General features: G+C 37.4%; 1 protein-coding gene across 4 annotated transcripts; it reads left to right on the top strand.

Moving 5' to 3' along the window:
• Positions 1 to 1,004: 1,004 nt before the first annotated feature.
• On the top strand, positions 1,005 to 25,918 carry RECQSIM (RECQ helicase SIM). Of its 4 annotated transcripts, none has more exons than XM_088974409.1 (17): positions 1,005 to 1,291; positions 2,038 to 2,627; positions 2,750 to 2,969; positions 3,064 to 3,174; positions 5,072 to 5,261; positions 5,531 to 5,864; positions 6,052 to 6,275; positions 6,777 to 6,833; positions 8,448 to 8,528; positions 9,187 to 9,250; positions 9,608 to 9,707; positions 9,842 to 9,925; positions 10,712 to 10,799; positions 16,942 to 17,055; positions 23,101 to 23,193; positions 23,991 to 24,492; positions 25,521 to 25,918. In XM_088974409.1, the coding sequence occupies exons 2-16, from the start codon at positions 2,048 to 2,050 to the stop codon at positions 24,291 to 24,293; spliced, it is 2,643 nt and encodes an 880-aa protein (XP_088830535.1). In that variant the 5' UTR covers positions 1,005 to 1,291; positions 2,038 to 2,047; the 3' UTR covers positions 24,294 to 24,492; positions 25,521 to 25,918. The 4 variants fall into 4 exon arrangements, with proteins under 4 accessions (XP_088830535.1, XP_088830534.1, XP_088830537.1 ...); XM_088974408.1 differs by having other exon boundaries at positions 9,605 to 9,707; XM_088974411.1 differs by lacking the exons at positions 23,101 to 23,193; positions 23,991 to 24,492; positions 25,521 to 25,918 and adding an exon at positions 17,159 to 17,395.

The following is a 25,918-nucleotide window of genomic DNA, read 5'->3' as shown; positions in this document are numbered from 1 at the left end:
TCATTGGATTGGATTGGACCTGGTCCATTTATAATGGATTCACATTGGACTGGATCAGATTGGACCAAATCCAGTCCAATTGACACCCCAAGGAGGGGCTACTCAGAATGAAGTCCGTATTCGTTCAAAGTCTGATTCAACTCTCTCAGTGTTTTGTCAACAGAACACGATATGGAAGTAAAATGGGACTTCAAAATAATGACAAATAGTTATGTAAACTATTAAGTCATTTCATAGATGAGTACCCACTTAAACTGGTTCGACGCATTGAGTCGGCAAAGTTTGAAATCTCAACATATTTATATACAGACATATATGCTTATATTGGGTAATGGCCCTTTGTTTTCCAGGCAAATGGATCAGTGATTACTGATTAGCAGACAGTACTCGGTAATTAGAACTTTTTTCTATGTGGGAGAAGCTTTCTGACAGTTTCATGGCGTTCTGGGTTCCTCAGCTCATGTAATGTCAGAAGCAAGGTTCAAAATATTAATAGTCTGATATGCTGGTAGGGGCGTAACAGACTGTATCATGGCTCACATCTTTTTTTTTTAATGTTTTTTTTTTTTTTCAATCTGGTTCAGAGGGATCGGTTTAAGGCCCATCTATCCCCTGAACTGGGTTAGACCCCAAAACACCCCTTATAGGAACATATCGAAAAAACCCATAATATGATACATGTCCACCGATACTGCCGTTGCATGGATGCCCTCCCAAACAGGCACTTTGTGTAGGCTTGATGGACTTATTGTGATTAAAAGCCTTCTTATGTTTTGCTTTTCTTTACCTTTTAATTTGGGTTTTGTAATTCAATTTAAAAATGAAGCAATATACTATAGAAGATTGTGTTTATGTTCAGGTTGGGTTTGCCTGTTCTTGGCCCAGACAGCCCATTAGAGGCCTCAAATCGAGTTTAAGTCAAACCCAAGTTTTAATTCTTAAGCCCAGCTAAAGAATCCGAAAATCAAGCCCAACTTTTTGCAAGGTTCCTGTTCCTGAGTCCTGAGTCTCCTGACTCCATTTGGTCCCGCCCAAGTTGCAAATTGCAATCGGTGCAAATTCGCTTCAAAGTTTCGCGCGTTTGAGAGGGGCCTTAAGAAGCATCGGTGAATCGTCACTCCCTTTATTATCTAGTCTGCGACATCGAGTCATCGATTGCTGTATCTCTTCCTCTTTTCGGTCACTGGAGATTGCTTCACTTCTTTTCCTGTTCAAATTTTTGTCTGCATTGGCCATTGGGGCGGAAACCTATTAACCGACGTCGCTTCGTCGATGTAGAATCGCTTCACGGGTGAGAGATCTTCATCAAACTCCCCTTATTTATCAAATTTAGGTTTCAACGACAATCTGTGTGTGTGTGTGTGTTAGGATTCATTCAATTTCTGTAATGTTATTGCAGCTAATTGTTTTATTGGATCTCCTGTAATTGTCTTCAATTATTGTGAACTGTTATGGAATTGAGCAATTATTTTGATGCTTTTCTTGCAACCTGAATCAGTAGTTTGTCTTGTGGTTCTCTGATTTTATAGGATCCATTTTTCCATCCGATGCCATGTAAAAGAATGAAGGAAAAAACGAAGAAATCCTAGAAAATGTGAAAAATACAAGATGTCTCTACCCAAATTATAAGTATTTATAGAGCCCGGGATGGGAATTTAGTCTATTTATTTAACTTTAACAGGATTTTAGGTATTTGAATGAACCATACTACATAGAATAATGGAATATTGGTTTTGTATCTCAACTTCATATGCACCTAAGACATTAACAAGAATCAAATCTAATTTTTAAGACAATAGTTCATTTCAATTTAGATGGTTCCTGCCACATGATATTCAACATGAAATGTGTTTTTTTTTTTCCCCCTCTTTCTAACAATAAGATATCTAATTTTAAGGTCCGCATTTTTAAACACCACGACTTATTGTAGCTATATGTAGCTAAAATGTGAGATGGTCCTTTTTTGCAACCTCTGTTGAGATATATTCTTGGTTGACACATGATTTCTAAACCTCTCTACCATTATTTGGATGACAGATTCACTACCATGGATGAGAATGATGTATCTGCTGACCATGTGATTGCAGAACTGATTGAGATGGGATTTGACTTTTGTAAAGTTACAGAAGCTATAGAAGCAGTTGGCCCATCACTAGACAATGCTATTGAGTTCCTCTTGAATGATTCTTGCAGAAAGAAAACAGGTGTATCATGTGGTTCAAAAAGTTCTACCAGTAATTCACACAGTTCAGGTGAAAGGGTTATTTCTACCTCAAAATCTCTGGGCCGGATGAAACAGTCTAGCATCATGGGGCATCTCCAATCATCAGGTAGAACCAAAAGAACCAAGATCCATGGTGCATTCAATACATCCCATTCTGGCTCAAATATGGTTTCCAGGGTAGCAAAGCAGGAAACATCTCTTCCTAATGTTAAACCACTATCACCTCAATCATCCCTACATCATATTACACAAGACCAAGTGATAGGACCAGACTGGGAGCAGAAAGTCGATTACATATTAAACAAGTATTTTGGGTTATCATCATTGAAGAGTTTCCAAAAGGAAGCCATAGAGGCTTGGTTATCTCACCAAGATTGTCTTGTTCTTGCTGCAACAGGATCTGGTATTTTTGTTTTCCTTACATCCTTGCTGCTTCACATCTTGTGTCAAATTTAATCACAGGCTGCAGGCTTGTAGCTAGTTTACTAAATTATCTTCTAAATTACATATTTACATTTTATGCAGGAAAATCTCTTTGCTTCCAGATTCCTGCATTATTGACAGGAAAGGTTGTGGTTGTCATATCACCTTTGATAAGCTTGATGCATGATCAGTGCTTAAAGCTAGCTAAACATGGTGTATCAGCTTGCTTCCTTGGATCTGGACAAAGTGATGGTAGTGTGGAACACAAAGCAATAAATGGCATGTATAATGTAATCTATGTTTGCCCAGAAACAGTGTTAAGGTGGAAGATTCACACTATCTGTTTGTTGATATGTGAATTTGATTTCCCAAAGTCTTTCAAAAAAAATATTGTTAATAATGCATTTGTTTTACAGGCTTATAGGACCACTTCAGGGGCTTGCAAAAAATCGTGGAATTGCACTATTTGCCATTGATGAAGTTCATTGTGTCTCCAAGTGGGGCCATGACTTCCGCCCTGACTACAGGTGTACTGCTAGTGTGTTCTAAAAATTACATATTATAATTTTGCAACCAAGTACTGCTAGTGTGTTATACATTATACACATTCAGGCACATGAGACCCATAGACATCGACTTCTTTGGACTATGGACGTCTTCCAAACTCTTGCAATATATAGGTCATGTATGCCATTGGTGAACTGTATTTCTGGCATAGTTATCAAGTGAATGGACAATTCTAGGTAATGGTAGAGTGTAAGAAAACCTGAATTCTAGGTTAATTCCCTAATTTTGTATTTCATTTAGCAAGTTTGTAAATTGGAAAATGGTAATGCTCTTTACTAAATAACAGTGAATTTCATATTACAGCCATGGTTTAAAGTATCGATACGATACGCCCCGTATCGGGCGTATCGTATCGTATCGTATCTTTTGAAAAAGATATGGTCCAAAACGCCTGTTTCCAGGTGTTTTGGACCCCCCAACTTTTTTTAATAATAAAAAACATGTTTTAAGGTTCCAAAAAAACCAAAATTTGAAAACAAAAAAACTAAAAAAAAGGTGTTTTGGCCGTTTCTAAGTACCGATACGATACGACCGATCTGCGTATCGTATCGATACTTTGAACCTTAATTACAGCATGGTAAATTGTGGTAACAAAAAGACAATAGCATTTTGATCTGTTAATTTTTGTAAATGGTAGTCAGTCTCCAAACAGAATATAAAAAGAAGAGAAAGAGAAAGGAAGAGGAAAATAGAGAGAGAAAGAAAATTAGCCTCTCCCCCAGGCAGCCAGATCTTATTTATAGATTGAAATTAAATGCAAATGACTAATCTTCCCCTAATTTAATTGGGACAAATATAAGTATACGACTAAACAGGGACAGATTTGTAACTATACTTAATAAGACAAAAAGGACGTAAATACACTTGTTTACACAATTACACACCTCTCAACAATTTCAAAATCTCAAACACAAAATGCATCATCATCATCATCCATGCTTTACCCCAACTATATGAGATTGGCTACATGAGTCCTGTTTTTCCAATCCGTTCTATTTAAAACCATATCCATTCTTAAATTATTAGTTCTTAAATCATTTCTTACTACTACCCATGTCCTTGGTTTACCCCTAGCTCTTCTAGCCCCTTCCACTTGTAACAAATCACTTCTTCTAATTGGAGCTGTTGGTGGTCTTCTATGCACGTGACCAAACCATCTTAGCCTACTCTTTCTCATTTTATCACATATTGGAGCTACTCCTAGGCAACTCCAATCACTCCTAGAGAAATTGGATATCAGAAACTAATGGCAACTAAAGAAGGCTATTTTTTTTTTTGCTTTAATATTGCAAGATCTTGATGTGGAATATATTTTGCATGGGTATATATAGTTGCAAGTTTTATATTCTATTGTTGCTGTAATAGCCCCATGCCTTGATGTAAGAGATAATCTCACAAACACAAACACAAATGTTATAGAGGTTGCAAAAAGATAAAGGCACCCTCCTTTCTTATCCTTGTCATTGTTTTCTTCTTCCTTATTTTGCCGTTTTGCTTCTGTCTTAAAAGTAAGACCTAAGATAAAACATATATAATATATAATATATGATAGGATATATAAAATATACACATTAATAATGTGTCCAAAGTAATAAATATTGCAATAAGTCACCATCTTGTATTTTTTTGTGCCCTAAATGGGCACTTTTTGAATATAATTCATGGTCTAGGCGACTTTTGGCTTTATTTCTTTCTCATTGTACGTTTAAATGCTTTGCTTCCAAATTCCTAACATGTATAGGTCCTGTATGCCATTGGAATCTTACTGGTTTAATTTGATTTTCCTTAATACGTCTGCTTTTAGTTTTTAGGTCAAGGGATGTGTTTTGTTTCATCCTTTATCTCTGCTTGTTTCAGGCGATTGTCTATATTGAGAGAAAATTTCAGAGCCTGCAATTTGGATTTTTTGAAGTTTGATATTCCATTGATGGCTTTGACTGCTACCGCCACAATTCGTGTTCGAGAAGACATTCTTGAGTCATTATGCATGGCTAAAGAAACAAAGACTATCCTCACATCATTCTTCCGACCAAATCTTCGGTTTTCAGTGAGTTGTGCATCTTAATTTTGAGTATGATATGAGTGTGCATGGCTTTGTATATGCCCCATGATAACTTTTTGTCTATTACCCACAGTCGTGGACACACAACTTTCTCCATAAATCTCAAAGAAACCCTCATATGCCTAATTGGCTACAGTATTGTTTCTAAATACCATTTTAATGCAGCCTTTTGCTTTCATCATGGCTTCCACTTGATGTATCCCTTAGTTCTTTTAATGTACATCAATGTTCATTCTCTTTTCTGTTGCTTACAGGTAAAGCATAGCAGAACATCTTCTATAGCATCTTATGAGATGGACTTCTCTGAATTGATAGATATTTATACCAAAAAGAGAATTGATGGTGGTAAGGAAGATTGTGTTATCTCATGCGAGTCAGATGATGACTCTGACAATTGCAGCATGTCTGATGCAAATGAAGGATCTCTGAGCGATTTTGAGGATCTCGAACAGGATTATTTGGATGGAAATGATGCTGAAGCAAGTTCTCAAATTGGGAATTATCCAGCTTCTTCAATGGAAGACCAACTTTCGGTTGAATATTTGGAAGATGATCTAGATAACTTTCGCTGTGTGGATGATTTGGATGGTATTTTCCTTCACCATTTACTTGCCAATTTCTCTCCTACTTTTAGCATTGTATGTGTTGGCTGTGGATATGTTTCTCCTACTGTTCAATAATGATATCTATTCATCAAATAACGATCAAGGGTTTGACTATGAGTCTCCAAAACTCTTGTGCTAATACATCAATTCCACGATTCCCCATTTTGTAGTTGCCTGTGGTGAGTTCTATGGGGATTCTCCTGAGAACAGAGATATTTGTTCTTCATTAGAGACACTCGGTCCCCCAATCAAGCTGGAAGAAAGCCTGAGACATTTACAAGGGCCTTCAGATCATGGACCGACTATTATATATGTCCCCACTAGAAAGGAAACGCTAAGATTAGCAAAATATCTATGCAAATTTGGTGTAAAGGCTGCTGCTTACAATGCAAAGGTATGTTTGTGCCTTTTTCCTTAACCTTCTTCCATATCTCAGATATCCTTCAATTCTCTCTCTCTCTCTCCATATTTTCTTATGAGACCACAAGCAAACAATTTATAGTGTTAGTCAATTTCTTTAATCATAGATATTAGGTGCATGACCCTTGAAGGTGCAGAAACACCAAAGGACATGGAAATTTGGTGGCTGCAGAAATAAGTATAGACAGCCATCATCCACACTCTTTTCAGCTTTGCAGGGTGTTTCATCAAGCACTAAACAATCAACTGGAATGGCATTTGATTGTTTTACCTTTCTTGCAATCTTACTTTGCCCTTGAATATGCTCTTAAATTTTTGTCAAGGTTATATACAAATTCAGTCACTTAGGTATATATTTTGAGTTGGTGCTTATTAAAAAAAAGGATATTATCTTTATTACTGCATAAGTTGCTTGTTACCATCAAAATGTTATTTGTATTTTGGCTGAACAATTAATCTATATGCCTTTTTCCAGTTGCCCAAGTCACATCTAAGGCGTGTTCACAAGGATTTTCATCAAAATGCTTTGGAGGTATGGAGAAACTATATGATGGAAAATAGTTCTTAGATTAATTTTGGTCAAGTCGAACCATGTATAACTTTTGAATGGTAAGCTGATTGATTTCTCACTAGGTGCTCAAACCTATAGTTTGAATCTCTTCATATATTAGCAATTTGATAGTTGAGTCTTAGTCATGATATGGTGTAAATGAACATTCTGTTTATGTAGAGAAACTGCTTCTCTCTCTCTCTATATTTTTTTAATGTTTGTCCTCTTTAATAGGGTTTAGTGTTACTATTATGTATCTATGCTACTAACAAGAGAGACCTTCCTATTTTCCTGGTTTTTTTTGTAGAAATCTTGGGGCTTGACATGTTTTTGCCATTTCTTGTTATATTATCTCCTTCACTCCAATAGAATGGGAAAACATAATTTTTTAAGAAAGATATTTGGCATTTTTTTTTCTTTTTTCTTAAATTTTCTTCTTTGGCCCCATTTAGTGGGTGCTGAGTTCTCTTTAAAATCAGGAAAATTTTGACTTTAAGATGATAGGTATCCAGTTTAAGCTCATTGTGAAAAAGATAGGGCAATAGGACCATACTACCATTAGATAACTACTTTAAGTTAATTACTTATCTCGGGTACATGCTACATGGAACCTCAATTCAACATGGTGTTCTTGTGATTGAATAATGCACTCTAATGATGATTATAATCCCTGCAAGGAAAGTTGCAATGAGAACTATCTTTTTCTTTTTTTCTTTTTGGTAGTTAAAGTTGTATTGTTTTAATGGCACAAAGCATGCAAAGGACAACTTCCCTAAGCCATTTTCTCCAGATGCTGTATTGGGAACCCTGGGAACTCAGATAATATTGGTGAAGTACTTAGAAATAACCAAAGATACATTATCTTGCTATATTCTGGTCCAATATGTTAAATGGATTTTACTTGGGCATAGCTGCTAGCTCTACTGCATGTCTGCATTGGCTGAGATTAGGATGCTCTCATGTCTATAGTAATATAGAAATAGAATGGATTCTCAGGTGGTTGATTGGTTGGAGGCAAAATAACTTTCTTGGACCTTGAAAGTATGTGTACACTAATGTTTTAAAAAGTGGGAGGTGCGATATGAAGTGCAAGGTGTAGTTCATAATGCAAGAGGCATAAGCCTCCTGTGCACAAGGAGGTGTAAAGCTCGTCAAGAGGAGGAAGTTCTTCTTCTTTCTGTCATGGGGAATGCATGATTTGTACACCTCATGCAAAAGGTGTTTGAGGTGTATGCCTCAGAGGCATCCATTCCTCCAGCATATGCATCAGGGTATTTTGTGCGTGCCTGTGCACACCTCAAATGTCTTTTAAAACATTTTATCAGACATATTTATACACACAGCAACTTTGTGTTGAAGAGTAAACATGGTTATAAGACAAATGAACTAAGGGAATAGCCATTACGACAGCTCAAGTGGATGTGACTTTTGTCGACCAAATTTTTGTGGATTTTCAAATGGAATGACCTAACATTGTTATAATGGGTTGTGAATACTTTTCATTCTCACCTTTCTTTCTTCCATTTGAAAATATAACTCATAAGAAATAAATGAAACTGTGTCATAAAGTGCACTGTTGTTTTCTCTGATCTCCAGGTTATAGTTGCAACAATTGCTTTTGGGATGGGGATTGACAAGTCAAATGTCCGGAGAATTATCCATTATGGTTGGCCACAGGTCTATTTTTTGGATCCGATATCTCTGCACTATTCTTGTATGAATTCAGCCTCTCCCAACTTGATTTATTCTTAAAATCAGTGCTGTAAGACTCAGACCAGACAAAAACTGAAATGCTTGCCAGGTTGTGGGTCAAACAGTTTGACTGCAGGTTATATAATCAATATACATCATATTTTTTTGTAAATTATAACACATGTAGTTGTGTTGGATTACTGGTAATAAGATAATTGCCTAACTAATAGGTCATGAGTTCATATCATACCATTGGCATTTTAAGTTTCTGAGCATTTACTGACCCCGGTGTGTCATTAAAACCCAACTGGTTTTCAGTGGTTATGCTGGGGTTTAATTGGTACTGCTGGTTTTCCAGAAATTTGAAAACCAGGGTTTAAAAAAACCAGAATAACTTTTGGTTCCCAGGTCTAATGGTTTGACCAATCTGTCCAGTATGAGTCTTACATGGTTGCTTGAAATAGTTAACTTTCTGCTTCAATAACAAGTTTTTTCAATCAACAAATCATTGTGTATTTTTGGAGTGTGTGAGAGTCTTTTTGTGGTTAACCAACAAGCTTTCATTCTTTATTCTCTTAATTTTTCCATACAAAATATTTATATATGTTGCAGCATCTTTTGATTTTGTTAAATCAAATGGCAGAGTTTGGAAGCATATTACCAAGAAGCAGGTCGAGCTGGAAGGGATGGGAAATTAGCAGATTGCAGTGAGTTACATTTTTTAATGGCAATTGTTGCTTTCTCTTTGAATATGGTTATATAATATTTTCAGTTAATCTTCTTGGAATATAGTAACAAACTGTCTTGATCTGGCAATCATTGACAAATTAGCATATTGTCAGTTCTTAGCAGTATGACAATTGCTGCATAATGAGGCAAGAATCAAAACAAAGTGAGAAATTGATTTTGCAGTTAAACTTCCTCTTCTAAAACCATCGCAAATTGTACCTTTGAATAACAGTTCTTGGATGATCTTTCATGCACAAAATCTATGTCGGAATTCTCTTTCTAACAGTCATTGTCTTAATTGTTAATATTTATAATTTTTATGTTTTGTCAAGCAGTTCTTTATGCAAACCTAGCCAGAATACCAACACTTTTGCCAAGTCAACGAAGTGAAGAGCAGACAAAACAAGCATATAAAATGTTATCTGATTGCTTCAGGTTTGTGTTAAATACTTCTGCTAGGACTTTATCTTGTTCCATGTCCACAAGTAACCCCCCCCCCCAAAAAAAAAAGTAAATAAATAATAACAATAATTAATAATAAAAAATCTCACAACCTTTCTCATTTGCAGATATGGAATGGCTACTGCATGTTGTCGAGCAAAGACTTTGGTGGAGTACTTTGGAGAGAAATTTAGTTATGAGAAGTGTCTCTTGTATGTTATGCCCCCTCCCTTAATTTAGAGTTTCTCTATATCTCTTGAGATAAGATTGTTTTGTTCGATGGAAAGGGTTCCTCGATGGATGAAAAACTTATATGGCTGTCAAGAAGAGATAATAAGGGGATTCCACAACTGATATAATGGCAGATTTATAAATTTCTCTGTTAGCAAGTTTTAAAGGAAAACTCCATATTCATTTTTAAATTTCAATGTCAATCTAATTAAATACCGTCCTTGATTATCTTTAATAATTTCTCATATGAAGAGCTTTTTTCCAATGATTTGCTCAGTAAATAACTCTTATTTTGCACCAGAGTGAAAGGGAACAGATTCTGTAGGATACACCCAATACAAGCATGCCAGAGCAAGAAGTCATGCCCTGATATGATCTAGGGAAGACTAAGATTTACCTGTATATGTAAAACCATGTTTTTACTTTATTGTTAAGCTTCACTGCAGGACCAGAGGATCTGCCAAATGGAAATGCCAAGCATGCTTGAATTTGTTGTTCTCTCTTTCTAATACTATTTCCATGTATCTTTTTCTAATGTCTTTGCATATTTCTCATAATACCCTGTTCTCTGAGGACCCCAGATAGCTGGGATCAACATTGGTTAATGACCTTTTTATTCTGTTTGTGTTCTCTCCAAACATGAAATATCCAAGTGTTCATAATTGTACAAATGCTCAGGAAGATGATGCTAATCTTTGTCTCCACTGTTCATACTCATGTATGTCTACAATTGCAATCTCTTCTTTTTGAAAATTTCCCATATGCAGGTGTGATGTCTGTGTTGGTAGGCCTCCAGAAATGCAGAATCTGTGGGAAGAGGCACATATTTTCATGCAGGTTCTTTCTGCTTTGTATGTAAGTATTATTAGTATGTGAATCGTTTATTAGCATTTGGTTATTTGCTCATATTCACTCACAATAGCTCTTGAGTGTCGTTTCTGACCTGTTAAAATTAAAAAATTTATAAGACTGTATCTTCTTTAGGAAAATGGGCAAGCTAGTGCCCAGTGTTAATACTGCCCATCTTACTGCCTTCAACCTGTGGGTGTAGGAGATGAAAAGGAGCAGAACAAATCTTGATATCTGCCATTCTTCATGCATTTATTAGGCCATTAACAGTTTGTATCTGTGATAGAACAAGAACCGGAAGAAATTGATGTCTTTCTATTGAGAAAGTAGTACATATATATACAGCATTGTAGATACTAAAAAGGAAGAAAATCATACAGTTTGCACAGATACAAAAAATGAAGAAAATCATACAGCCTTGTAGATACTAAAATAGGAAGAAAATCAAAGAAAGAATAATTCCTATAATCAAGCTATTCCTAATTGGGCTAATACTACATATATACGGCTTATAATTTCGTAACACTCCCCCTCAAGATGGAGCATAAATGTCAATCATGCCCAGCTTGTTACAATTATAAGAAATTCGAGCTCCATTAAGAGCTTTTGTAAAGATATCTCCTAACTTCTCTCCAGTCTTCACATATGCTGTAGAGATCAAGTTTTGTTGAATTTTCTCACGAACGAAATGACAGTCTATCTCAATATGTTTAGTTTGTTCATGAAAAACTGGATTCGAAGCAATATGAATCGCAGCTTGATTATCGCACCATAGTTTCGCTAGAACTGAGAAAGACCGACCTCGGTTAAGAGTGAGAAACCCACATAACCTCACACGAAACTTGTGCCGTTGCTCTATACTCAAATTATGCACTAGATCGCGACACCACATTTTGCTTCTTACTCTTCCACGAAACCAGATTACCACCAACGAAAACACAATAGCCAGTAGTGGACCTTTGATCAATCTTGGAACTTGCCCAGTCCGCATCAGAAAAACATTCAATGTTACTGTGACCATGATTCCGATACAGTATCCCCCGTCCAGGAACTCCTTTCAAGTAACACAAGATTTGTTCTAAAGTTGCCCAATGATGCACTGTAGGAGAGGACATAAATTGACTTACAATACTAACTGAGTAAGCAATGTCTGGACGAGTCACTGTGAGATAGTTCAACTTTCCAACTAATCTTCTATATCGTTTAGGATCATCAAAAACATCTCCATCCTTTGTGAGTTGCTGGTTAGGAAGCATTAGAGTACTGCATGGTTTGGCTCCCAATTTCCCAGTTTCTGTTAACAGGTCCAAAACATACTTCCTCTAAGACAGAAAATGCCTCTTTTACTCTTTGCCACCTCAATCCCCAAAAAGTATTTTAGGTGCCCCAAATCTTTAGTATTGAACTGGCTCTGCAAGAAGGATTTCAAGAATGAGATTCCCTTTGTGTCACTCCCAGTGATAACAATATCGTCTACATATACAACAAGTATAAGGATGCCAAATGTGGACCACTTATAGAAAGCAGTATGGTCAGATTTGCCCTTCCTCATCCCAAACCTCTCTACTGCCTGATTGAATTTTCCAAACCAAGCTCGAGGACTCTATTTTAGTCCATACAACGATTTTCGAAGACGACAAACTTTTCCAAACTCCCCTTGAGCAACAAACCCAGGTGGTTACTCCATATAAACCTCCTTCTGAAGAACTCCATGCAGGAAAGCATTTTTAATATCAAGCTAGTAAAGTGGCCAATCATATGTAGCTATCAGAGAAATAAATAATATAACTGAAGTCAATTTTTCCACAGGGGAGAAAGTATCAGAATAGTCCACTCCATATGTCTGTGCATAGCCTTTGGCCACCAGGCGAGCCACTGATCCATCAAAATTAAATTTGACTGCAAAGACCCACTTGCATCCAACCGCTTTCTTACCAGTAGGTAAATCAACCAGATCACAAGTACCATTCTCAGTCAAGGCATTCATTTCCTTAAGCATGGCATCACGCCACCCAGGATGGGATAAAGCCTGGTGAACAGTTATGGGAATCCCTACAAAATTAAGGGAGGCAACAAACGAACAAGAAGTAGAGGACAAACGATCATAGGTAACATTAGAGGAAATTGGATAAGTACACTGACGCTTACCTCTCTGAAGAGCAATAGGTAGATCAATATCACAGGGCATTGGATCATGACGAAGAAGAGACCGGTGCCGGACTTGTGACAGGAGGATTAGGTCGTTGAGAATAGACTTGAGTAATAGGTAGTTTTGGTTGAGAAGGTGGTGATGGGGTATTGGAACAACACTAGCGTCTGGACCGGTGACATGATACACTAGTAGATCATCATCTTCTTGTGGACACACAGGTGTAGATGGAGCAATAAAGAAAGGAAGATGTTCATGGAATGTAACATCAGCTAACACAAGATACCTGTTCAAGAGAGTAGAAAAACACTTGTACCCTTTTTGGAGACGAGAGTATCCTAGGAAGACACATTTTAATGACTTAGGGTCCAATTTGGAAACCTGTAGACGAACATCATGAAGAAAACAAGAACATCCAAAGATACGAGGTTCAACAGGAAACACAGATTTATTAGGAAATAAAATCTTATAAGGGATCTGATCATTCAGAACAATGGAAGGCATGCGATTAATCAAAAAACACGTTGTAGAAACAGCATCAGCCCAAAACTGTTTAGGAGCATGTGTTTGAAATAAAAGAGCCCTGGCAGTTTCAAGAAGATGTCTATTTTTTCTCTCAGCCACTCCATTTTGAGATGGAGTATCAACATAAGATGATTGATGGAGAATTCCATTTTGAGCCATGCAAGTCTGGAAGAAATCAGAGAAATATTCTTTGGCATTATCACTTCGCAATGTTTGTACAAACACATCAAACTGTTTAGGAACATGTGTTTGAAATAAAAGAACCCTGGCAGTTTCAAGAAGATGTCTATTTTTTCTCTCAGCCACTCCATTTTGAGATGGAGTATCAACACAAGATGATTGATGGAGAATTCCATTTTGAGCCATGCAAGTCTGGAAGGAATCAGAGAAATATTCTTTGGCATTATCACTTCGCAATGTTTGTACAAACACATCAAACTGGGTTTTTATTTCAACACAAAAAGTTTAAAATGTGAAAGCAACTCAGAACGAGATTTCATTAAATAAAGCCAAGTCATACGAGAAAAATCATCCACAAAGGTAACAAAATATCGAAATCCAGTCTTAGACATAATGGGACAAGGTCCCCAAACATCTGAATGTACTAACTCAAAAGCATGACTAGCCTTTTTATTAACTCGAGAAACAGACGATAGACGATGATATTTTGCAAACTGACAAGACTCACAATCTAAAGAAGATACATCATGAAACTGAGGAGATAACTTTTTAACAAAGGTAAAGATGGATGCCCCAACCGACAATGAGCTTCAAAAGGAGATAAAGTACTGGAATAGGCAATGGTCTGAGGTTCCTGGGTATCCAAAATGTACAGACCTCCTGATTCCCGTCCTTTACCAATAATCCTCTTCGTCATAAGATCCTGAAATAGATAATGATCAGGAAAGAATGAGATACAACAGTTAAGAGTACGAGTGAGTTTGCTAACAGATACCAAATTAAAAGAAAATTTTGATAAACTCAATACGGATGACAAAGAAAGTGTTGGTGTGGGTTTGATAGTGCCAGAACCAAGGACAGAAGAAATAGAACCATCTGCTAAGGTGACTGAAGAAGGAAAAGTGTGTGATTGGAAAGTGGAAAAGAGACTAGGATTACTTGTCATATGATCTATAGCACCAAAATCAATGACCCACTGAGAGGAAGAAGAAAGAAGACATGTATTGGTTTTACCTGACTCAGCAAGGTCAGTGATGGACTGAGAGGAGTTCTTTAATGCCTCTTGATACTGGGTAAATTTTGCATACTCATCTGCAAAAATTGTAATGGTCTTATTTGACGATGGATGAGGAGCATTACTCGTAGTTACAACATGGGCTGACTGAGACCCAAAAGACTTCTGGTTTTTCTTTAGCAATTTCTGGCAAGTCCTTTTAGTGTGTCCTGGTTCATGACAATAGTAGCAAACTATTCCCCTTGTGGCCTGAGTTCCAGCATTCCAACCACTATTACTGCCACCTCTACTACTATTCTGAGAGCGAGACTGGCCAGTTGATCCACTATTCTGATTGACAAGTGCACTAAGTTGTTGTACAGGTGAGGTATGGGAACCAGTATCTGTACGAAGGACCCTAGTAAAGACCTCTTTTAAAGAGGTAGACAGAATCAATGACTTAGTATCATCAAATTGAGGATTAAGGCCAGCCAGAAAACTCATAATAGCCATCTGTTCACGTTAAGTCTGCTGAACTTTGATATCAGTACTGAAAGGTAACAAGGCATTCAATTCCTCATAAGTGCGTTTGAAATTCATGAAATAGGTCTGAAGAGACTGATCCTGTTGTTCAGCCCGATAAAATGTCTTGCAAATATAATAAATACGGGAAATATTTTCTTTACCAGAGAACAGAAAAGCCAAATATTCAATTAGTTCGTTTACAAACTCACAGTGAGAGACATGACCGACGTACTCATTCTCAATAGAATTGTGGATTTGCAAAAACAATTGAGCATCAATCTTTAGCCATTTAGTGCGGGTCTCATTAGTAGGAGGGTCCTTAGTCAGATGGTTGTCCTTAGAGATATTCTGTAAATACAAATGAACAATCTTACTCTAGTCTAAATAATTAGTTCTGTTTAGTTTTTGTTCAGTGATCTTAGACAGAATGGGGATAACACTAGGCATAGCCAAGTTCTTTTGTTCAACAACCATCATAAACACAGGAAAGTAAACTTTTAACAACCAGCAAAGCCAATAAAACACATTTAAACAGAATCGGCAACAGATGCAACACCCAAACAGCAAGAAACCACAACTGGCAGCACCGAAATATCAACTGTATAAAATGAACAGAGAAGAAAGACTTTCCTAATGGGTAAACAAACACCACAGGAGTAACACTGAGGTTGTTGTGCTACTCTCTGACCTGTTGCAAACTTGAAAGCCCTCTCCCGATCGAAGTGAAGAAGAGATGGGTGAAGGTGGGTAGGCCGATCTGGGATTCCGCTTCCATTGGTAGGGGCGGTGAGATGCAGATGTTACTCGGAACGGGTGACCTAGAGATCGCAGCTGCTGCTCACTTGGGCAGTAGAGGGAAGAAAACCAGAATTTAGTTTCAGACTAGAATTGGTGTCTCCAGCTCTGATACCATGTGATAGAATAAGAATTGGAAGAAATTGATGTCTTTCTATTGAGAAAGTAGTACATATATATACAGCCTTGTAGATACTAAAAAGGAAGAAAACCATACAGCCTTGCAGATACAAAAAATGAAGAAAATCATACAGCCTTGTACATACTAAAATAGGAAGAAAATCAAAGAAAAAATAATTCCTATAATCAAGCTATTCCTAATTGGGCTAATACTACATATTTACAGCCTATAATTTCGTAACAGTATCATTAGAGGGCCTATATTTTTAATGGACCGGGTCCAGTATAGATCTGAAATGCATCTGGGTTGATCTGGATTCCACCATAAATGTGGTTTCCTTTAGAATCTGACTGGGACCCAAATTTATGAATGGGTCAGATATTGACCCACTCTGACAAGAGGTCTTTTGCAACTGTTTACAACCCCTGCTATGGCTAGATTCCAGCCTACTTGTTTTGCTTCCATGTGCATCCTGGCCAAGGTTCTAAATGTTTGGTTCTTAGGTGGGTTTTAACTAGGGGATATTGCTTAGTGAACTGGTAATATCTTAGGCTGAAAGTGTGAGAACTGATAATTTGGATTTGAGGCTTTTCCTAAAATGGATGCCTGTCATGCAAGTTAAAACTACTTTTTGTACAAGGAACCCTAACTTTTTGAGTAAATAAGTAAAGGTCAAATTAGCAAGAGAGCATTTGACTTTCTTTGCATAAAATACAAAGTCTTGCAAACAGTGAAACAACCCTTAGATGCTTGTTTTGTAGTATCATATGCCCATATTGCAGATAGAAAAGAGCATTATTCTTTTTTTTTTTGGTCTTGTATTATATTTTCTGAACAAGAAGCATCTTTGGAATTTCAGGAGCCAATGAATCACAGGTATAGCTCTTTTGATGATCCAATATGTAGTGAATTTAGAGGGAGACTCATTGAGAGACCAGACTTCAGGATGGTGGTCTGCAAAATAAGGGAACAGGTAGTTCTTGAATTTACTTTCAGTTTGCTCTATTATATTCTCATATCTCTTTGCATAAACTTGGAGGCAAGTATCATAAGCACAAGGGCCTTTCTGTCTGCAGTTTGTTTTGCTGTCATATTTCTTGCTTTTGGGCAAACTAGCCTCATGAACATATCTTCCCAATCCTCAATAAATAAACACGTCAGATATCACCCTGGTCAATAATTCCCAACAGATGAACTGCTATTGGAACACTGGCGTGCAGATGCTTGCCCCACTGCATGGTCATGAACAGCCCAAGCCTTATCCTAACTATATGGGGTCGGCTACATGAATCCTGCCTCGCCATTCTATTCTGGTGTGTAAATTTAACTTGCTGACAAAACAACTATACAGTGTTCTTAAAGCTCCTAATTACAGCATTGCTTCTGACTACATTATGGAAGACTTTCATATTCAATGGTTAGAGTCAGAGATCAGGTGATTTGGGGGATGTGTATTGACCAAGGACAGGCCAAATAGGAATGTAAATGGTATCTATTTATTCCAATTCGAATTCAAATTTGATTCAGTTAAGGGTGATCCAAATTTGATCCATTTATAATTAGATTGAATATGGATCTACCCCTATTCAATCAAATATAATCTGATTCAATTTGATTTCAATGTATATGCTTATATGTTTTGTTCATGATCTACAATATCAAAGTCATTTTATTAATTATATATGATACTTTGTTAGTTTTTAGTTTAATTTATTAATTCTATTCAATATCCAATTACAACCTGAAATTCTAAATTGATACAAATTCAAATATAAATGAACCAAACTTGGTTCTACCTGATATAAGTGAAAGAAAAGAATCAGTAGAATGATATTATTTGTACGTTGTGACGCTTATAAACATGGTTGTAAATTCAGTTAGATGTTAAGTCATCTTTTATAAGCTTGCTAAGGAACCGGATTAACAAATTATTGCTTTAGAAGAAAAACAGTCTTTTGAGAATAAAGGACTATTTAGAACAGATGCAAAAATCAAAATAAAACAACAGAAATCATTCTTTTAAGGAAGAGAAGATGAAGAAGAAGATGGCGGCAATAAGGGTTCAGAGTAAGAGAGTTTTGAACCTTCATCTCTACTCTTACACCCCTAACATAATTTTATTAAGTCAAACTTTGATAATTTACAAAGAGGCCCTTAGTTGGGCAAGAAATTAAAAGAACATAACATAGAAAGAATAGGCCCATAATAAGGCTCATTACAGCAAAGAACATAAAAGATAAAGAAGGATAAACAGCCTATGGGTCATTCGGCCCATCTTCTCTACACTCCCCCTCAAGCTGAGCATAGATGTCAATCATGCCAAGCTTGCCAGTATCATGCTAAAGTTTAGCCTTGGGAATGCCCTTGGTGAGGAAATCTGTTCACTATCCTTCAGAGGTGATGAAAGGTAGACATACTTCACCAGAAGCCACTCTTTCTCGAATGAAGTGTCTGTCAACTTCAATATGCTTAGTTCTGTCATGTTGTATTGGGTTGTGAGTAATGTTGATGGTGGCCTGATTATCACAATATAACATCATTGGCTTATCATGCTCAATCCTCAGTTCCTCCATCAATGATTTTAACCACAATAGTTCAGAAACTCCATGTGTCATGGCTCTGTATTCTGCTTCTGCTGAAGATCGAGCAATAACAGATTGTTTCTTGCTTCTCCAAGAGACAGTATTACCTGCCACCAAGCTGTAGTACCCAGAAGTAGATCTTCTGTCATCAATGTTTCCAGCCTAGTCAGCATCTGTATAAGCTTCAAGTTTCATATGGCCATGCTTGGCAAATAGAATTCCCTTTCCAGGGGAGCCCTTCAAATAACACAGGATTCGCTCTATTGCTGCCATATGAGTATCTCGGGGAGCATGCATGAATTGGCTGATGCAACTAACAGCATATGCAATGTCTAGCCGAGTCATGCATAGATAAATAAGTTTTCCAAGGAGTCTCTAGAAGACTCCTTTGTCTTCTAACAATATTCCATTTGAAGCAGATAGTTTATGACTCATATCAATAGGAGCAGCAACTGGTCTAGCACCCATATTCCCTATTTCAGAGAGCAAATCAAGAGCATACTTCCTCTGAGAGATAAGAATCTTATCCTTGGATCTAGCAACTTCTATGCCAAGGAAGTATCTCGATTCCCCCAGATCTTTGATCTCAAACTCTGTATAAAGAAAAGATTTGAGATCATTAATTCCTGAAACATCATTACCAGTCACAACAATATCATCAACATACACAATCAGGTAAACTGCCAGAAATCCTCTCTTCACAAGGAGAGTATGATCAGATTGTGTCTATACATAGCCAAAGTTAACAAGGGCGGCCCTAAACCTCTCAAACCATGCTCTAGGGGACTGTTTTAGTCCATAAAGAGATCTCTTCAGCTTGCATACCTTTCCTTTCATACATCCCTGGAGGAAGAGACATATAAGTCTCCTCATGTAATTCTCCATTCAGAAATGCATTCTTTACATCCAGTTGATAAAGTGGTCAGTCTGAATGGGTAGCCAAAGATAGAAGAACTCTCACAGAAGTCATCTTGGCAACAAGGGCAAAGGTCTCCAGATAATCAATCCCATATGTCTGTGTATAACCTTTTGCAACCAGCCTAGTCTTGTACCTCTCAATGGTACCATCAACATGATATTTGATAGTAAAGACCCACTTACAGCCAATTGGATCATTCCCTTCAAACAAATCAACCACTTCCCAAGTGTCATTCTTGAGTAGGGCATCAATTTCGGATCCCATAGCATCCCTCCATTCTGGAATATTAAGAGCTTCTGACACAGACTTAGGAATTGGGTTAGAGGCAACAGAAGAAAGGTAGGCAAAATATGAAGGAGAAAGCAGACTAGAAGAAAGGTGTTTGGAAATGCAATGTGTAGTATACTTCATTTTTCCTTTCCTAATAGCAATGGGGATATCAAGGTCTTGGAAGGATGGTTCCAAAGGGGCTTAAACAGTACTTGTTGTCTCATCTGTAATTGGAAGTGCACGAGGCTCGTGTGTTGTAGGGGAAACAACTTGCTCATTTATGGATCTTTGCCCTTGATACATCTTGAGATTAAAAAGAGGACGATAAGATAAAGGGGGAGGAACACTGGGACAGGAAAAGTGGAATGATTGATCCTCCCTTTATTCATTTGAAGGAGGAAGAGACTAAGTAAAAGACTCAACTGAGACAGGAAGAGGAAGAGCAAAGGCCTGTGACAAATCCTTCCCCTTTGGACAATGTCCCTCCATAGAGGAACCATAAAAGGAAAAAAGCTCATCAAAAGTGACATCCATTGTAACATATCGAGTACCAGTCTTTGGATCAAAGCAACAATAACCCTTTTGTGTGGGGGAATGACCAAGAAAGATACACTTGTGGGCTTTTGGCTCAAGTTTATGTCTTTAGACACTAGGGATATGTACATAACAAGTGCAGCCAAAGACACGAAGAGGAATAGAAAAAAGCTTATTGTTCGTATGAAGGAGACTGAAAGGAACTTAAACCCCAAAACCCTAGATGGCATGTGGTTTATGAGGTAGGTAGCAGTGAGAACAACATCACCCCAAAACTTTGTAGGAACATGTGAGGCAAACAGGATACTTCTTGCAAATTCAACAATATGTCTATTTTTTCTTTCAACAACTCCATTCTATTCTGGGGTCCTAACACAGGAGCTTTAATGAATAACCCCTAAGTCAGTGAGATAGCAGGACAAGATCTTCTCAAAATATTCTTTTGCATTGGCAGATTTAAAAATTTTAATCCTGGTATCAAACTGGGTTAGGACAAATTCATGGAATTGCCTCACAAGTTTGGGAACTTCATCATGGGATTTCATCAGGAATATCCAAGTAAACCGAGAAAAGTCATCAATGAACAAGATAAAATATTTGTAGCCGCCCATAGAGGGTAAGTGGTAAGGCCCCCACACATCAGAATGCACAATATTAAAAGGAGAAGATCTTTTATTACTCGAGGGATAACTGTTTCTACAATGCTTTGACAGCTCACAAGACTCACAATGAAGACTGGACAAACTAATTCCCTTAAACAGTTTAGGGAATAAATGACTCAATGTAGAAAAAGAAAGATGACCCAAACGAAAATGCTATAACATGACTCAACTGATAGACTTTGTAGATATAGACCCAAAAGCAGCTTTTCCAGGTTGTTCAGGGCACTGTCCCAGAGTATCAAGCAAGTATATTCCATTCGCCTCACGGCCACTCCCAATCACCTTCTGAGACTCTAGACCCTGAAAAACACAGTAGGAAGGGAATAAGATTACACAACAATTTAATGACTTAGTTAGACTACTTACAGATAACAAGTTTGTATTTAGTCTAGGTACATGAAAAGCAGAAAGAAGGATCAAGGAATCTATAGCCTTAATGGTTCCCTTGCCAGAGATAGAGGCAAGAGAACCATCGGCTAGGGTGATTTTGTCATGTCTAGGAAGTAAATCATATGAAACAAACAAGGTAGAAAGATTGGTCATATGATCAGAAGCACCTGAATCAATAATCCAAGAATCCTATGATTACTTGAAATGGTTGCATGATTGGCAGAAACCCGTATACCTGAATGAGCAAATGCAAAAGATGTTGAATTTTTTGAAGGGTTGGAAGAAGAAGTCACACCCTCTAGGTGACTAATCATCCTCCCAAATTTCTCATATTCTGCTTTCATGGCTACTAACTGCGCACTAGTTGTCATCTCTTCAGTTTGGTACTTGTCACTATCTGGACCAGCAGCAACATTAGCACTCCCTGCCCTTTTATTATCATGCTTCTTCTGAAACCGAAGAGGTAGAAGTTCAGGATGTAATTTCTAGCACTTGTCTTTAGTGTGTTTTGGCCTTTTACAATACTCACAGACAACCTCTTTCTTCGTTGAACCACTTGGAGTCCTTGCAACCCCTTTGGGTTTCACTCCCATATTAGCAAAGTGATCATTTAGACCAGCCCCTTGAACCTGGACAATTCTTCTGCTCTCTTCACTACTTACCAAGGCATCAGCTTGTGACAGTGAGACACTATCCTTGGATAAAATATTTTGTTTTGTAATATCATACTCTGGGTTTAGTCCAATTAAGAACTCAAACACCCTGTTTCTCTCAACCAGTTTTCTGTAGTTCTCTGCATCATTAGTGGTGTCCCAGGTTACAACTTCTATCAAATCTATTTCTTGCCACAAAGACTTTAGTGTTGAGAAGTATACAACTAAAGATTTCTCCCCGTCTTAAATTCTTCACATCACTTCTCAACTTGTAAGCTCTAGCGACATTTAATTTTTGGAAATAAGTTTCAGCAACACTATCCCAGATTTCCTTTGTTGAGTTCATCCACAAATAGTGCTGACTAATCTGTGGCTGCATTGAGTTCGCAAGCACCCAATAATAGTATAATTTTCTTGCATCCACTTCTCATAAGATGGATCGTCTTCTGAGGGAGACTTTTTACTCCTGGAGAAAAAACCCCACTTTCCTCTACTACAGATGTGAATCTTTACCGATTGTGGCCATGCCAGATAATTAGTTCCATCCAGCTTGACTGTGGTCACAGTCAGTAAACAGTCAGTAAAGGATTGTTTAGAACAGATGCAGAAATCAAAATAAAACAACAGAAATCATTCTTTTAAGGAAGAGAAGATGGCGGCAACAAGGGTTCAGAGTAAGAGATTTTCGAATCTTCATCTCTACTCTTACACCCCTAACACGATTTTATTAAGTTAAACTTTGATAATTTACAAAGAGGCCCTTAGTTGGGCAAGAAATTAAAAGAACATAACATATAAAGAATAGGCCCAGAATAAGGCCCATTATAGCGAAGAACATAAAAGATAAAGAAGGATAAACAGCCTATGGGCCATTCGGCCCATCTTCTCTACAGCTTTCAAGTTTCTTGTCATAATTGCCTGTTAAAAAAATCAGATTATTTGATTTCTTCGTTATTCATACCAAAAAATAATAAAAAACATAGTTCTTACTGATGCGTTTTTGGACAGTACCACAAATTTGCAGCAAGTGATCGACTGTGGTGGCAAGGTCTTGCTCGCATATTAGAAGATAGGGGCTATATAAAAGAAGGAGATGACATGGTTTGCACTTAAAACCACATTAATATTTTCTCTTTTATTTTGATGCATAGTTACCATTGATATCATTTCCCATAGATGTTTTCATAGCAGAGGAAGTAACGATTAAAATGCAGTACGAGGAGTATATGGTTTCTGCATGAAGTGCAAATGCATGAGTTGTTTTCGTAGTGATTATATATTTGCATTCCAGATGCTCTTAGTAGTCATAATTTATTTATTTTATTTTATTTTTTGTTGATTCAGTAGTTATCAATTATGAAAATACAAAATTGTTCTGTTATGTTATTAATTTTCAGGTTACCATGTATTTGTAGGCATACATGCTCAGTCATGTCCAAGTTGATTTTATTGCAGGAAGTGTTTTACACGCATCTAGGAAGAATGATTTTTTCAAGAAAGTGAAGCGTTTGTTTTCCCTTATTTCATTCTGTTTTCCCTGGTTCGAAGCATACTTCCTCTTATAGTTTGACCTAATGCCCACAAATAAAATAAAAGATGATTAGTTTTGGATATGCATATAACTCAACTAAGGGCCCCAAATATGTGGGGTTCGTTACATTAATCCTGCTCTGCCATTCCACTTGGACATGCATGATTTTCAGATTATTGAGCCGTACTCCTTTTTTAACTCTTCTCTGGTATTAGTTTAAGTGTTTTTCAAAGAAACCCTTGCATTCTTTAGAAGAAATGCGTGGTTGTGCATATGTAAGCATCCATATCTGTATGTGATTTCTATGTTTTTACAAGCAGCTGTAGTCACTCTGTTCTGATTGTTTGAAATGAAATTCCTTCTGCAGACACGGGTTCGTATAAAATTCCCAGAGCCAACAAAGTTGGGACTTAGGTTTCTGCAGTCAGACACAGAGCAAAGTTTCTATGTTTACCCTGAAGCAGACATGCTGCTCTCAGCGAGAAAATGCAAATCTAATTGCTCTTTCTCAGACTGGAGAAGGGGCTGGGCTGATCCTGAGATCCGTCGCAAGCGCTTAGAAAAGTGGAAAAATAGAAGGAAGACGCGAAAGAGAAAAGCAGGCCATCGTCAAGATCTTAGAACAGTTAGAGGAAGATTAGCAGCAAAATTATTGAAGCCCAAATATTAAGCCAAGGCCCACCTAGGAAAGGGCATGGCTCCAGGAATCTCAATCCATGCACGTCAAAATCTAGTGCGGTGACTGGTGAGAACGTAGGCAAACTTTGCAACCGCAGCCATGTAAGCAACCAAGAAGCTTTCCCTCCGCTTTCCTCAAATTCTATGTTGGAGCACTGATATTGGGAAATAAGCAAGTATCGGCCTATCAGGTATCTATTTATTATTCTCTGCACCTGTTAATCGTTCAGATGTCAAGGACAACTATGCATTGGAATGCTTGGGTTGCTCAAGGAAAGAAATGTGAGAGGCTTTAAGTTCACCTGAAACGCAACCCAAGTTAAATTGGACTGATATTTTTCAAACCATACCCTCATCCGACCTTCAACCCAATCTAACACCTAACCTTTTTTATTCCCCGGGCTGTTTCACATTGAATTCAGGCAAAATTGAGCATGGATTAGCTGAACTTGATATGGCCGTTCTCTGGGTTGTGTAACCAATAATAAGTAGCAATGGCGGGGCACCCCAAGGCACTCTGCCCTGTCCCCATCAACAGGCAGGCTCATGGTGAAGCATTCATTATCCATCGGGGATAAGGAACCCCTGAATTTTCTCCACCTTGATCAATCACTTGAAAATAATATAATTTATGGATATTTTACAAATAAAATTATTGGAATTTAAGAGTATTTTAGGAATTGAATTATAACAATTTAAGGGTCCTTTAGAAAAGGAATTATGGGACTTCAGAATTTTAAGAATTTGAAGAAAAGTTAGAGATATTATAAAAATTAATATTAAATCTAGGGGTATTTTACTAATATATCACTGGATTCGGGGAATTATATACAAGCCCTATTTCCAATTCGGATTAAAAATATTTTTCTCATTCCCATTTAAGATTGGGAAAAAACTGACCATTACCATCCCTGATAGTAACATCCTACGTCAGCCAACATGTGAAGAGAGGTTGAGAGTGGTACACTTGATGCGGGTGTTATTTTTAGCTATACATCCCCTAACACATCAGTTTCAGCTAATGGGGAGTCCGGACCGATAAAATTAGCCAAAGTCGTCGTTTTAAATTTTCAAGCAATTAGTATCTTTGAATTGGGTTACTCAAGTACCAGGAACTCAGGGAGGGGACCTCGTTCAAGTTTGACACCCTAGGTGTCAATTGACATGCTGATTCATGTTCCCGACAAGAATAAGAGAACTGACTCTGCTTTTTTGATAGGGATGGGCAAACACTGGATCAGAAGTCAGAACGGGTGAGCCAAATCATTCCATATAACCTGAACTCAGTCGTACCAACTGGAATGCAGCTGAAGACAGGCTTGACACCGAGGCGGGGCGGTGTGATTTGGGACTTGGGAAACTACTTCGTAAGTCGCAACACTTACAGGGCTTCACTATTCTATTGAAGCTATTAAAGAGGTCCGTGTAATGTACGGGCGGGTGTTAAAATATGCCCAAATGTTACATTCAGTTCCTCAATTTAATTAGTTGCGGGTGAGCTTTAAATTAATGGCCCTGTATTTAGTTTTTTGTTTTTAAAAATTCAAAAAAAAAATCACAAATTTATAAAGGAGATGCAAAGCAATATGAGGAGCTTGAGTAACTCTATTTTATAAA

This window comes from Nelumbo lutea, chromosome 3, assembly GCF_056320005.1.
Source record: "Nelumbo lutea isolate HS-2025 chromosome 3, American lotus-T2T, whole genome shotgun sequence".
Lineage (NCBI taxonomy): Eukaryota > Viridiplantae > Streptophyta > Magnoliopsida > Proteales > Nelumbonaceae > Nelumbo > Nelumbo lutea.
The sequence above is the reverse complement of the archived record's forward strand: the minus strand, read 5'-3'. Positions and strand labels throughout refer to the sequence as shown.